General features: G+C 37.5%; 1 protein-coding gene across 1 annotated transcript; it reads right to left on the bottom strand.

The window, feature by feature from the left end:
- Nucleotides 1-5,480: 5,480 nt before the first annotated feature.
- LOC103724327 (cytokinin dehydrogenase 3-like) lies at nucleotides 5,481-9,147 on the bottom strand. Its single transcript, XM_008815554.3, has 5 exons — nucleotides 8,522-9,147; nucleotides 8,313-8,440; nucleotides 7,944-8,201; nucleotides 7,596-7,858; nucleotides 5,481-6,108 (listed from the first exon to the last, which is right to left on the bottom strand). The coding sequence occupies exons 1-5, from the start codon at nucleotides 9,099-9,101 to the stop codon at nucleotides 5,709-5,711; spliced, it is 1,629 nt and encodes a 542-aa protein (XP_008813776.2). The 5' UTR covers nucleotides 9,102-9,147; the 3' UTR covers nucleotides 5,481-5,708.
- Nucleotides 9,148-13,913: the final 4,766 nt, after the last annotated feature.

Here is a 13,913-nt window from a genome sequence, read left to right as displayed (position 1 = left end):
GGGTGAGATGGGCGGGAACAATAATCGTATCGGACGAGGATTATAAAAGAAAATATGGCGCAGGACTTTTATTTTAATACGTTTTTTTTTAAATCCATGTTAAAAAAAAATTTAAAAGTCAAATAAAAAAAAATTCTACTAATAAAGCCTTTGAGTTCTCTGACTTTAAAAAAAATATAAAAAAATTTATATGCACAAAAAAGATCATTTATGAAGAAAAACCACTCAATTAAATAAAAAATTAATTGTAAATTTTTTTTAGCATATTAAATAATAAATATTAGTGATGGGCGAGAAAAACATCATTAATGTCGACTTTATTAATGTTATGCAAGAGATATGATTTTTTTAGATTTTTGTTCAACCATTTTTAAGGTACAATATAAAAATATGGAAAAATTAAATAAATATAAGATTTTAATAACTAAATTTCTATTTCATTAAGCAATAAATTTTAAAAATAGCTGAGCATATTAATATCTACATCTATATTATGTAATAAATTTTAATGATGGCCAGTATATTTAATACTGTATGCATGAGTGGCTAAGCAATTATTTCCAGTGCCGGCAACATTAACATTGGTATACATTTTTTATTCTTGAAATTAAATATAATAATATAATAAATTATAATAATAGAAGGTTTTAATAACCAAATTTATCTGATATATTCAGTAAAATATTTTAATTATAGCTGAGTAAATTAATTCCAACATTATTAATATCTATTGCATATTAAGCAACTAACTTTAATGATGGTCAATATATTAACATCAGTATTATTAGCACCATCATCTACATGACAAATAGAGAGTGCTAGAGTATCTATGGATTAATATCTATTACATATTAACTAATGAACTTTAATAATGATTGCATCCACATAATGAATGAAGCTGCACAAATTGAGTAGTCAAATAGAAATTTTCATCATTAATATCAGCATTATTGATCCCTTTCTTCCTTTTATGATTGTTATTGAAATATAATAAAATATAATAAATACACATTAAGTAGAAAATTTTAATGATACTCGAGTATATTAATATCAACGTCATTAATATCTATTACATATTAAATAATAAACTTAAATAATAGCCAACATATTAATATCAGCATCATAATACCGATGTTCACATGATGAATAAAGAGCTCAGCGTAAACTGAGCCTCCATTTTTGATATACATAATAGATATAATAGAATAGATAATAAATGTTGTCATGTTCATGGGACCAATATTTCGTGCATTTATATTTTTAGTGAATTGGTGATGAGCTCTCTTTACATCAAGACAAAAATGGGAAAATCAAAAAGAAAATAGAAGAAGAAAAACAGAACACCTCCATAGATTCCAATTTTGACCGAGAAAGAGATGCTTAGGAGCAAATAGGATTGCCGCGTGAAAACATTTGCTATATTGAGAAGATATTGCACGAATGGGTCACAAACATCATATATACTGTAATAGAAGTTGTCAAATTCCACGTTGTTAAAATGTTTTAACGACGGGCGATCTTAAAAGACTAGCCTTGAAAGTTCTATGGGGAAGAAGTTACTGCACTCTAATAAGCAGGACTATCAATCACCTTGTCATTTGTTTCCAAAGATAGAGTTGTGATGGTTGCAGGATTGACATTAGAGCAATTCCTTCTCTAGATAATTTTGTCATGCTTTCGTGTTAAAAAAAAAAAAAAACTTTTGGCATCGACAAAATTCATGACTTGGAAAATATAGTAGTGAATCCAAGCACTTAAACACAAAATAATTTTCACATGTTTACAAACAGCCTTGAATACTTCGCACATCCAGATTAATACAAAACATATTGGTGTTTGGTGGTGCACCCTTGTAAAAGCAACTTATATGATGATCAATTCAAGCAATGAGGCAGTGGCTGCTTGTGGAGATGGTGTTTGGGCATTGGCCTTGTCCAAATCCTTCCAGCTAGAATGCATTATTCTTTTCAATCCCTTCCGAAGCAAAATACCAAAAATAATTTCGATTCTAAGAATTATACCTCCTTGGACGCCATCAATTGACATCCAATTGGGATAGGCAGGCAAAGGGAGAAAAAAAGGCATAGCTTTAGATTTTGTATATGACCGACAAGAGTTATAATCCTATGAAATCAAGAATTAATTACCCGAGTTCTCAAGCTTTTCCAATAAAATTATACACCAATACACAACTTTACAAGAAAAACCATGAACCAAAACCTTGAAATTGATTAAGAATTAATAACAAAAGCAAAATCAAAACAACACTGCTTGATTGCAAAACTAAACCCCACAAAGCGGGTTTTCTTTTTACAAGCAAGCCAGGAGAAGGGAGAAAGAGATTATAGAGAGAGAGAGAGAGACAGAGACAGAGACTCAACCACCACTGTGTACACTTGCAAGTTTCTAATTATACACCTATACACAACTTTACAAAAAAAACTATGAACCAAAACCCTGAAATTGCCTAAGAATTAATAACAAAATCGAAACATCATTGCTTGATTGCAAAACTCAACCCCACAAAGTGGGTTCTCTTTTTACAAGCAAGCCAGGAGAGTGAAGAAAAAGGTTAAAAAGAGAGAGAGAGGGGGAGAGAGAGGCTCAACCACCACTGTCTATACTTGCAAGTTTCTAATTATGCACCTATACACACAACTTTACATGAAAAACCATGAACCAAAACCCTGAAATTGCTTAAGAATTGATAACAAAGACAAAATCAAAACAACACCGCTTAATTGCAAAACTAAACTCCACAAAGTGGGTTCTTTTTTCACAAGGAAGCCAGGAGAGGGGAGAAAAAGGTTAAAAAACAAAAAGGAGAAAAAGTCTCAACCACCACTGTCTACACTGCAAGTCAATAAACCCTCTTCCTCATTGTCCTCAAACCCTCTTTTTTTTTTTTTTCCTGATTGTCTTCATACCCTTCAACAGCAAGATTGTCCTCACACCTAATGGAAACGGGTCATCTAGGAATGATATGGACCAGGAGAAATTAGTTACTAAGGGGGTTGCATGGACTCCTTTACACAATAATGATATCTGCCATTCGTTCTACAATCAGAAAGCATCCAACGCTGAATATCGCATAAACATATAAAGTTCTCATGCACGTCTCTTCAGAACTTTACTTTTGTGATCGTAATTTGTGTTATAGGTATTCTTAAGGACTGAAACTAACAAATCCCATTAATTAAGAGTCTTAATGTTGTGGAATACTCTTGAAGTAACAATAAGATGTTTCATCATCTAATCGTGATTTCGATCCATCATGGTGGACCTACATAGGAAATAAGCAAAATAAAAGGCCTCTCCCAAGTCATATAAAGGTTGCATTTTCAAAAGGCATGATTAATATATGGACCTCTTTTTTGTTTTCACTTCGACTAAGATGAACATCAAAAGCAGATCTAACTTCATTATAGTTGAATAATGAATGGGCCATAAGTTATTAGATGCTAAGTGATTATCTTCTTAAGTGTTTTATATATATAAATGCACAAAGTTAGTAAGTTGGGACAGTGCATGCGCGGATGATTTGTTGCATCACAATTATGTTATCTGCATGATACTAATATTCACTAAACATCAACTGATGTAGCTATAACATATAGCTGTTGCAAACCAAAAAGCATAGATGCAAGTGAATCGAGGTGAGCTGAGGTGCTAAATTGCTTAAGCTTAGCTTGAAACTAAATGAGTTGCTCAAGCTTGGCTCCAACTTGAGCCGAGCTCCACAAAACTTACTCATATTTCAATTTCCCATATTTTCTTATAAAACATTATTATAATTTTTTAATACTTTTATAATAAATTAGGAGAAGTTTCTTGCTTCCTCCGCTTTCCATTAACAAAAAAAAAAAAAACAATTTATCTTTACCTAATCTACAGTTCATCCTTATTGCTGTTTTAGATATATATTTTATATGCAATCATGGCTGTTTTATATATACTAGTGATTGTTTCATGCACACTTATATTTTGTAATAAGCCAGAGACTAATAATAAATTATCAATCAAAACAAGCAATTGAGAAATGAATTTTTAGATACTGTGTCCAGAATGCTGAGTGATAGTTTATTAAAAATAGAGCTAGAAAGCAATTTCATCAATTGATATAGACTTACGACAATGTTTCTACCATTTTTATAGCACCTAATTAAGAGTATATCCATAAAACAAGCAACTGAGAAGGAAATTTTTAATCAGGAGGTCTAGATTGTTGAACAATAGTCAAAAAAAGAGCTAGAAAGTAATATCATCAAACAATATCGACATAAAATAATACTTCTAGCATTTTTATAACCCATAAATAAGAGCAAACAACTTTTTTAATCCTTCACTTGACCTAGGAACTGAATCTTGTCCAGTAGCTGTATACAAAGGTGCAAAACATTGTTCCCATGTACAAAGAAGATGAGGTAAAAGAAAAAAAAACAAAAGGAAAAAGAAACTTACATAGGAAATAAGCAAAATAAAAGGCCTCTCCCAAGTCATATAAAGGTTGCATTTTCAAAAGGCATGATTAATATATGGACCTCTTTTTTGTTTTCACTTCGACTAAGATGAACATCAAAAGCAGATCTAACTTCATTATAGTTGAATAATGAATGGGCCATAAGTTATTAGATGCTAAGTGATTATCTTCTTAAGTGTTTTATATATATAAATGCACAAAGTTAGTAAGTTGGGACAGTGCATGCGCCGATGATTTGTTGCATCACAATTATGTTATATGCATGATACTAATATTCACTAAACATCAATTGATGTAGCTATAACATATAGCTGTTGCAAACATCACCAAAAAGCATAGATGCAAGCGAATCAAGGTGAGCTGAGGTGCTAAATTGCTTAAGCTTAGCTTGAAACTAAATGAGTTGCTCAAGCTTGGCTCCAACTTGAGCCGTGCTCCACAAAACTTACTCATATTTCAATTTCCCATATTTTCTTATAAAACATTATTATAATTTTTTAATACTTTTATAATAAATTAGGAGAAGTTTCTTGCTTCCTCCGCTTTCCATTAACCACAAAAAAAAAAACAATTTAGATATATATTTTATATGCAATCATGGCTGTTTTATATATACTAGTGATTGTTAATTTCATGCACACTTATATTTTGTAATAAGCTAGAGACTAATAATAAATTATCAATCAAAACAAGCAATTGAGAAGTGAATTTTTAGATACTGTGTCCAGAATGCTGAGTGATAGTTAATTAAAAATAGAGCTAGAAAGCAATTTCATCAATTGATATAGACTTACGACAATGTTTCTACCATTTTTATAGCACCTAATTAAGAGTATATCCATCAAAACAAGCAACTGAGAAGGAAACTTTTAATCAGAAGGTCTAGATTGTTGAACAACAGTCAAAAGAAGAGCTAGAAAGTAATTTCATCAAACAATATCGACATAAAATAATACTTCTAGCATTTTTATAACCCATAAATAAGAGCAAACAACTTTTTTAATCCTTCACTTGACCTAGGAACTGAATCTTGTCCAGTAGCTGTATACAAAGGTGCAAAACATTGTTCCCATGTACAAAGAAGATGAGGTAAAAGAAAACAAAAAGAAAAAGAAAAAGAAACTTAACAATAAAGAAAGCAAGAAAAGTAGGTCTATAGAATATGATTCATTTTCCATAACCTTCCTTTCTCCTTTCCCTTCAAAAAAAATCAACAGAGAAGGAGGCGTCACTGAGAAGAGTGGAGGAGGAGAGGAGAACGGGTAGTAGTCCTGGGAATGGAGTCGGAGATCCTGGGGAAAATTCCCTGACCCGGGGCCAGGATGTTGAGTGGGTCGAACCGGGCCTTCCGGGCCGCGAACCGTTCCCACCCCCGGCCGAAGTGCTGCCGCCACTGCATCGCCGTCTGGTGGTGGGGCAGGTACTGCTTGGCGCCAACTTGGCCGCCGACGGCGGCCTCTGTAATGCGGCGGTTGCGGCGTAGGAGGTCGTGGAGGCACCCCGGTGGGCAGCTGCCGGGGGTGGCAGAGCGCAGAACACCCACGATGTAGACCACCTCGTCGTCGCCGCCGCCGCCGGTAGAATCGGCTGCCACCTCCGGCAAGACGGCCGACGTGTTCGTGCTCCACCTGGCCAGCAAATAGGGTGGAGAAAAAAAAAAAAGGGGTGAGTTCTGTTTCTATCCGGCGAGTTCGACTCGGTTGGCCGAGTGGAACCGAGTCAGCCATGATGAGTAATATTCTTGGCGAGGCCGGTTCTTGGAGGTCGGGTTTGAACTGGAGGCGAGTGTAGCTGACCAGCTTGTGGATGGATCGGTGGACGCAGGGTCAAATTCAGCCCCTCTTGCCATGCTAGTGCAATTGTGCAAATTTGGGAATGACAGAAAAATGGAGGCAGAGCTAGGATTTTTATAGGTCAACCTTGATTAGGCTCGGATTGATAGAGTAATGACATATGCAACTTTGATAAGTATGCCGACACAACCCAATAACAAATGGGATTTTTCGATCCATTCTTGTAACAAGTTTATTCTCATGACTTGATCCAACTTGATCGACCTATAATGACTCCGACTTGAAAAAGACCAGCCACTCAGAAAAGATCTTGCCCTATAGCCATGACCGAGCACAACCCTGGGTTCGGGTCGTATCTTTCGGCCAACTTTTTTCGGTGATGTCAACCGTTAGTTAGATCACATCTTACACATATTTCAAAGTGCTCCAATAGCGGCTGCTTTGAGATCTATGCAGATAGAAGAAAACGGTTGGAGTGCTTTGAAATCTGTGCAAGATGCGATCTAATGATTCATATCATGAAAGAAGATGAGACATCCCTTTGCCTAAAAGATACAATCTGAACCCTACAACCTATGCAGCTTATTTCTGTCAAAACTCTAGTCTTGACATAGGTTCAAAATTTGTGACCCGGACCTAAGAAAATAGAAAAATCTTAGAACCAAATCCAGAGTCAGGTACAGTTAATTTTTGCCACCCTAGATGGAAGTTCTTAAACACGAGCATTGAAATAACTAACCAAGTCGGCCAAGGGAATTGGTTCACCAGTACAATTCACGGGCCTGGTCTAAGTCTGATTGCAAAGATTAATGCAGCAGAGAGAGGCTGGTGGTTTCAAGGAACGAAGAGGAGCCGAACAAAAGTAGTCCCTGCTGCAAGCCCTGGGTGGTCTCTGCTGCTTGGATTGCAGAAGATACCTAATAATTAGCATAAATGCTTTGCTATGGCAGCTATAAAAGCTGGCCCATCTTTTACACAGCAGTGCACACTGCAAAGGTGGAATTTGGACAGAAAAAAGTCAAGAAGCACCGCAGATTCTCCCATGAAGAGAAGAAAAAGGTGAATTAAACACACAAGAAAACAAAAGGGGCGGTCTTAAATAAATGTCAGCTGAAAAGGAAAAAGAAAAATCCAATTAGAGATGTACAAGTGCCCAAATATGGCTGCATCTGCTGTCTTAAGCTGCTGATGACTGTAACGAAAAGCCCAACAATGAAGGTTGGGTCATCTTTCTTGCTATGTCGAAGACTTGAAGGTGTAGTAGAAAATAACAGAAGAGAGATCTTAACTAGAGGAATACATGACGAGAGAAATTTGCTTACTTTTCTCTGAGGAGTGGGTATATGAGTATAGGGCCCTCAAAGTCTTGTGGCGAGATGTTCTCCATGAGCAAGTCTCTGAACTCCTTGATCCCTGACTTGGGCACAAACATGTTAAGCCATGGGTGGGGGATATCCCACACCCCTCTTCTTCTCAGTTCCATTTCCTCCATGCGTACCCTGTTGAGGAAATCAAAGTAGGACACCTCGACGCTGTATATACGTGAAGGCATGTAGCTCATCTGCCTCAGGATCTCCTCCGCAACCTTGGACACATAACAGAGGAAACAACGGTAAGTTTAGTATCTGGGAACTCTTTCTATTGCTTCAGGGGCTCGTAGTAGGGATTACTTGCTCTATGGAAGAATCCTTGGCTTCGTAGACATATACTGCAAACTCGATGCAGTAGTAGACATTTGAACTTCCCTTTTGTAAGTCAGGGATGAAGTCCATGTGGGAAGGGAAAGCAATGGAGGAGCCATGAAGGGATCGCTCATCAAGTACTATGAACCCTTCCACATAGTCCACCTTTTCTGGCATTGAAATCAGAAGCTCCTGGTCCTTGGTGAAGATGTCGAAGTCTTGATAAAAGGCCCTCAGCCATCTCACCTGTACAAAGCCATGAAAGGCCTAAAAAGGATTAAACTCGAGACTAATCACATAAAACAAGCTGCAAGTTAATGTTAAATAGAGAGACTGCATTTAGGTTGTAGTGAACACCTTATGAGGAGCATCTTGCAGTAAAATCCTTGCACTTGTTATAATGCCAAACTGGCCTAGCCCACCCAAAACAGCATAGAAAAGTTCTGAACTCATTGTAGGTGAGCATGTCACAAGCTTTCCTTTTCCTATTATTGTTAGAAAAAAAAAAATCAAAACATAAATTCCATTTATCTTGCAACATGAAAGAAAGGAAAATATCTTGCTACCTGTGATCACATCAAGTTGAAGGACATTAGTGATCTGGGGACCATATTTGAATGCTTGGCCACTGATGCCACCATTGGAAAGAGTTCCACCAATGCTGAGATAGAGGTAATCGGTCCAAGACCTTGGAGCTAGTCCCACCTTTAAGCTCTCCGCTAGGAGCTCCACCCAAAGAACCCCACCACTAACATCAGCATAGGAAAGAGCTGCCTCACCATCCCTTCTCCTGTGGATTTCTATGGTGGAGGGAAGGGAGTCCATCATAATGACAATGCCATCAGGGGCTTGCGCCTGGCCATAGATGGAATGGCCAGCTCCTCTTGCAGCAACTGTGACCTGGCTAAAGGAGGAGGCAGAGAGGAAGCTGAGGAGGAGTGAGATGTCCCTGGGAGACTCGGGTCTTAGAACCCCAGAAGGGGAGTTGAAAAGGATGCTTCCAAAGTCTAGCGATGCTGTGCTGGTCGTCTGGGCGATGTCCAAGGGACCAAAGTCCATTGGGCTCTGGATGAACTTGCATGAAGAACAGAGCACTACAAGGAGAAGCAGGGTATTGACTCTGGTGCAAAACATCGCAAACTCCATGGAGTAGAGTTATTCACGAATCAAATTTGTTGCTTTTGATCGATCAGCCTGGGGAGCACTAGCGAGAAATTAGTAGAAAAAATTTGAAAATTATATCAGTTGTCCATGGAAGGGGAGTAAGAAGGGAACAGTTAGGAACTATAAACCATGCATTCTGCGTGCTTTTCATTGTTCATTTCAACGTAAGTAATATGATTATACTAAATCTACCAGAGGGGAAACGCATGCTTGGACTTATATGGCTTCTTCGTTTTCTACTATAGTTACAAGAAAAATTGTCAACGAACTTTGGAGAAGAGTCAACTCAGAGAGAGAGAAGAGAGAGAGAGAGAGAGAGATCCTAGACAAGCGAGGAAACCAAGTAGAGGAAGAAAGAAACTCGATGGACACGGAAGAACTAAGATAGCGGGTGAGTTTTGGAGAGTTTCATGAGGATGAGGTAAATAGCAATGCCAAAAGCCCAAAAGGAGAAGCCATCACACACCAAAGAGAGCACATGCGATCGATTCTTTCACTTCATTCAGATGTATTCTCCCTTTCAAGATACTCTCACTTGTTCCAAAAGAATCCAAGACTAAGAGATGGAGATGGAACAAAACACCAAACTAAAAGAAGAGGAAGAAGAATAGGAACAGAAATCCCCTGCCAAAATCTGGGCAAGGGAAGAGAGCTCACTGCACTCTTTTACTAAGGACTGTTTGCATTTATAGACAGGCCATGGAATAAGACATCCCCGGGGCCTGGCTTCAAATCTATGGGGAATCCAAATCTATACTTAAGAGGGATGCATGTGAGCCCCGCCGTGGCATCATCTCAGCTTCCCCTGCCATCCCACCCTGCTCTCATGACACTCTTGCCTTTATTGGGATCTTCTCTCTGGCTTGGATAAATATTTGGCAATCGTTAGGACAGAGGTTGGGTAACTATGGGAAAAGATCTTACTGCTAAGCCTAAGATCTACCAAACCTTCCTTTTGATCTCTTACTCTTGTTCTCATCCAGATCACATGCATCATTCTACTTTTGGAAGCTGGCCTCCTCTACCATCCATCCAGAGCCTTTTGTCAGCTCTCCCATTATGGAAACACAGTGCAATCTCCTCTCTTTGACTCCCTGTGCTCCTTTTGCGACATGGTTGCCAGCGGGAAGGTTTGAATTTCCTCCAAACTTTGGAGATAATAAAACGTAGGAAAAAATTATGGCCATTATACTTAGGGCTATCGCGGGAAAAGAAGGGGGAAAGTATGATCAACGGGAAAGTAATGAGATACCTCTTGTTTGGTTGGAGTTTTCAAAGGAGAGAGATGGGAAAGTTGTATTCCTATGGGAATATGATTCCCATATTTCATGGGAAAGTCTTTCCCATGAGAAACATGAGAAAGTTACTTCCCCATGAGGTGAGAATCATTTTATTTTTATTTTTTCTCAAAAAGGCTCTTCAGCATTAAAAAAGCATTAAAGAGGCATTAAAGACCTAATTTTTATTAAGGGCATAATAGAAATTATACATAACTTTCCCAAGAAAGTGGATGGCCAACCAAATATAAGCATTTTGGAAATTTGTCACTTTCCCATGGTCAACCAAACATGCCAAAAGTACTTTCCTAGGCATCTTCTTCCTAAAAATTTGTTTCCCAGGAATCATATTCCTAGGAAGGGAAAAGCTTTCCGCGAACCAAACGAGCCCTTAGATCACATAAGTTTAAAAAATTTCAATTAGGTACCAAAACTTTATTTTCATTGCAATATAGCCCAATCATCCATTTGGATCTCGACACTAATAATAGAGGGGGATAAAAAGACCAAAATAACCTTGATTCAGAGAGGCTGAATCATGGCTTTCACGTGATTTTAAAGCGCTCCCTTCTTTTGTGATACTTTTATTTGCATAGGTCTTAAAGTACTCCATCGTCTATCATTCATCTATCGATCTCAAAGCGCTCCATTCTCTATCATCCAGCCACCTGTATAAATCTCAACTCAAAGCACTCCATCCTCTGTCATCCATCCGCTCACACATATCTCAAAGTGCTCCTCTATCATTCATTTACCTGCACAGATCTCCAACTTTATACATTATACTTTTGATTCCTTAGATTGCAATGTCGGAGTCTCGGATTTTGTGCCTAGATACTGCCTTTTTGATTGCACTACACTTACCCACAGCATGATGGAATAGTACATTTTCACCTATGCTTGTACTTCTAAGATTGATATCAAATTGGAAGTGAATTGAAAAAGGCCTTGATGATAATTCATAGTGAAATTTATGTATTGATTCCTATACATTATCACCAAAATGAAATTGATTATATATATAATTGATAAGAGTTTAAGTTTAAGTATGTTAATATAATGTCCCAAGGGCGAGAGCATATTTGATGATGGGTTTCGGGATAGGATGGTCCAATGGATGTAGGATAGGTCCTTGGTGTCATTGTGGAGTCAATTTAGGTGTGCGAATCAATTCCACTAGCACCTGATACACATGGATTTGAGGATTTGTTAATCAAAGCAATTGACACCAACCCATATGTAATCTATAATAGAATCCAAAATAGAACTGGTAGCTTCATCATTCCCCCAACAAAGTTAAAGATTAGTGACAGTGTAGTCTAATATAGCCATCAAACAATTCTAGAAGATCTCTTTATAGTCTTTTTTTTTTTTTTTAGATAAAAAGGAGGCACAGCCATTCAGATTTATTAAAAATAAGCTAAACTTTACAATAAGAAGTTATGAGAGTTAACACAAGGATTTATAGATATAGATCGAATGAAGCTAAACCTAAGAAACAATTCATCATAAACAAAGGTCTTTAGCCTCTGAAAGCAGGAGTAGACGATGTGCATCAAGATGGAAAAATAAATTAAGAAAGAATAGAACAAGCGGACAAAGCCTCCACTTTGAGGGGTTAGGGGTGTATCTTTTGGAAGGATTCACTTCTTTCGCACAAATCCACCATCAATGGTGGATTCAAGCGAAGAAAGATAAATTCTTTTTTCATGCTACACCTCTGTCTCTACTTTGAGACAATCTTGCCAGGCTTATTGATTGCAGACAATAGTCTCCACTCAAATTTTCTTGGACGATAATACTCTTTTATCTTTGACCAAATTTTGTAAATCCAGAAAAATCTCTCTATTAGCATAACATTGCCCGAACATTAAAAAGTCGGAGGCTATTCAATGTATGCAGTAGAGGCACTAGAGGAGGTCTTGTGTAGGAAAACCTTTAAGTTCCTCTCTTTCCAACAGCCCCTAGAAAATCCCTCATGCAGAATTTTCAAAAAATGGATAATAATTTTAATTTTGTTTAGCGGATACTGCATCCCACATAGTCAAATAAAAGTTTTATGAATGCAGAGTATCTCAATAAACATTTTCTTTGCAAATTCTATCATATCTACTTTTGTATTATGCCACTGGACATGTTCCTATACATGAGTGAATGGAGTGGATTTAAGTGGCAATTTCAGCCAATCTTGTACCTATATTTTTTTTTTTTTTTGTATGTGTGGATGAGACAATTTTAGCTAATCTTGTACCTATAGATTTTCTTTTGTGTGCGTGTGTGTTGGAATAATGCATTTATCATAGCCCCATCCCTTATAGATGAAAAAGATGAAGGGAAAAAAAGAGAGAGGCAAAGTACAAAAATATATATGAAATATGAAACTCGTTGCCACGTCGATCTCAGCTCTAAAAAAATATAAAATATATAAATAAATCTATCTTATTCTATAAGTTTAAGCTTTTAAAAAAAAGTAATAACTTCACCATGGTATAAAGTAAAGTGGTGATTTCAATCCGTTTCCACCTCAAACGCAGGTTCCTATGTGCTCCTCAGCCTTCCGGCAGAGGCAGCCCCAATCCTTGTCATCCGGATAAAAGAGGCATCACCTTTAAACAAGCCCGTATCTTTTGGAACCATTAAACCGTGGGAGAACCGATCCCTTCAGCAGCAGCCGGACACAGAAGGGTGCAGTTGTGGTCCTCCTCTACATGGCTATACTAAGATATCCCATTAACCATTACATTATAAGCTCTCCTAACGCCTTGGTCGGTATTAATTTACTTGGCTGGTCAAGATATTCCCGACAAAATTTGCACCCAGTCCTAAGCACCACAAATCAAGTGGGACCCCATTGCATATCTCTGTAGGCTGTAGATTGTACATAATTATTAAGTTAACAGACTTAGTAGGCAATTAGGTAGCTGATTCCCTACTATTTTGAATTCAAGGATCACCCTATTCACCTCAATGAGCCAATGCTGTGGGATTTTCATGCTACATCCTAGTCTGCGATCTTATCTATGTTATGGAACCATTTGACAAGTAGCTTGGCTGCCTTCTTTTCAGATTTGGTGCAACTTTTAGGGTCATGTGTCCCTTGCTCATTGGAAGACATTGTGAGAGCTCGTAACAAACTTTCGCCACTTGTCGTGATATAATTCATCCAGCGTGATTTAGAAAATCCACTAGGGATTGCACCGTGCCATCCATGGAGTCAATCCGACCACTTCAAATCTAGCATGATTTTGGTGCCAAGTAACACTCTAATCGATTCAGTCGTGTGTGCATGGAAATGTTGTATGTCCCTGAAGCACCCAACATATGGAGACCTGCACAAAAAGCTTTTGGCGAGATATTGGCCAGATCTTATGGCCCCACATCATTAAAATTTATGAAGTACTCTATAAATGGGAAAACTTATTGGCCAGATCTTATGGCCCCACGTCATTAAAATTTATGAAGTACTTTAAAAATAGGAAAAGTTATTGGCCAGATCTTATGGCCCCACGTCATTAAA

The sequence above is a fragment of the Phoenix dactylifera genome, chromosome 18 (assembly GCF_009389715.1).
Source record: "Phoenix dactylifera cultivar Barhee BC4 chromosome 18, palm_55x_up_171113_PBpolish2nd_filt_p, whole genome shotgun sequence".
Lineage (NCBI taxonomy): Eukaryota > Viridiplantae > Streptophyta > Magnoliopsida > Arecales > Arecaceae > Phoenix > Phoenix dactylifera.
This window is presented reverse-complemented; position numbering and strand designations above follow the sequence as displayed.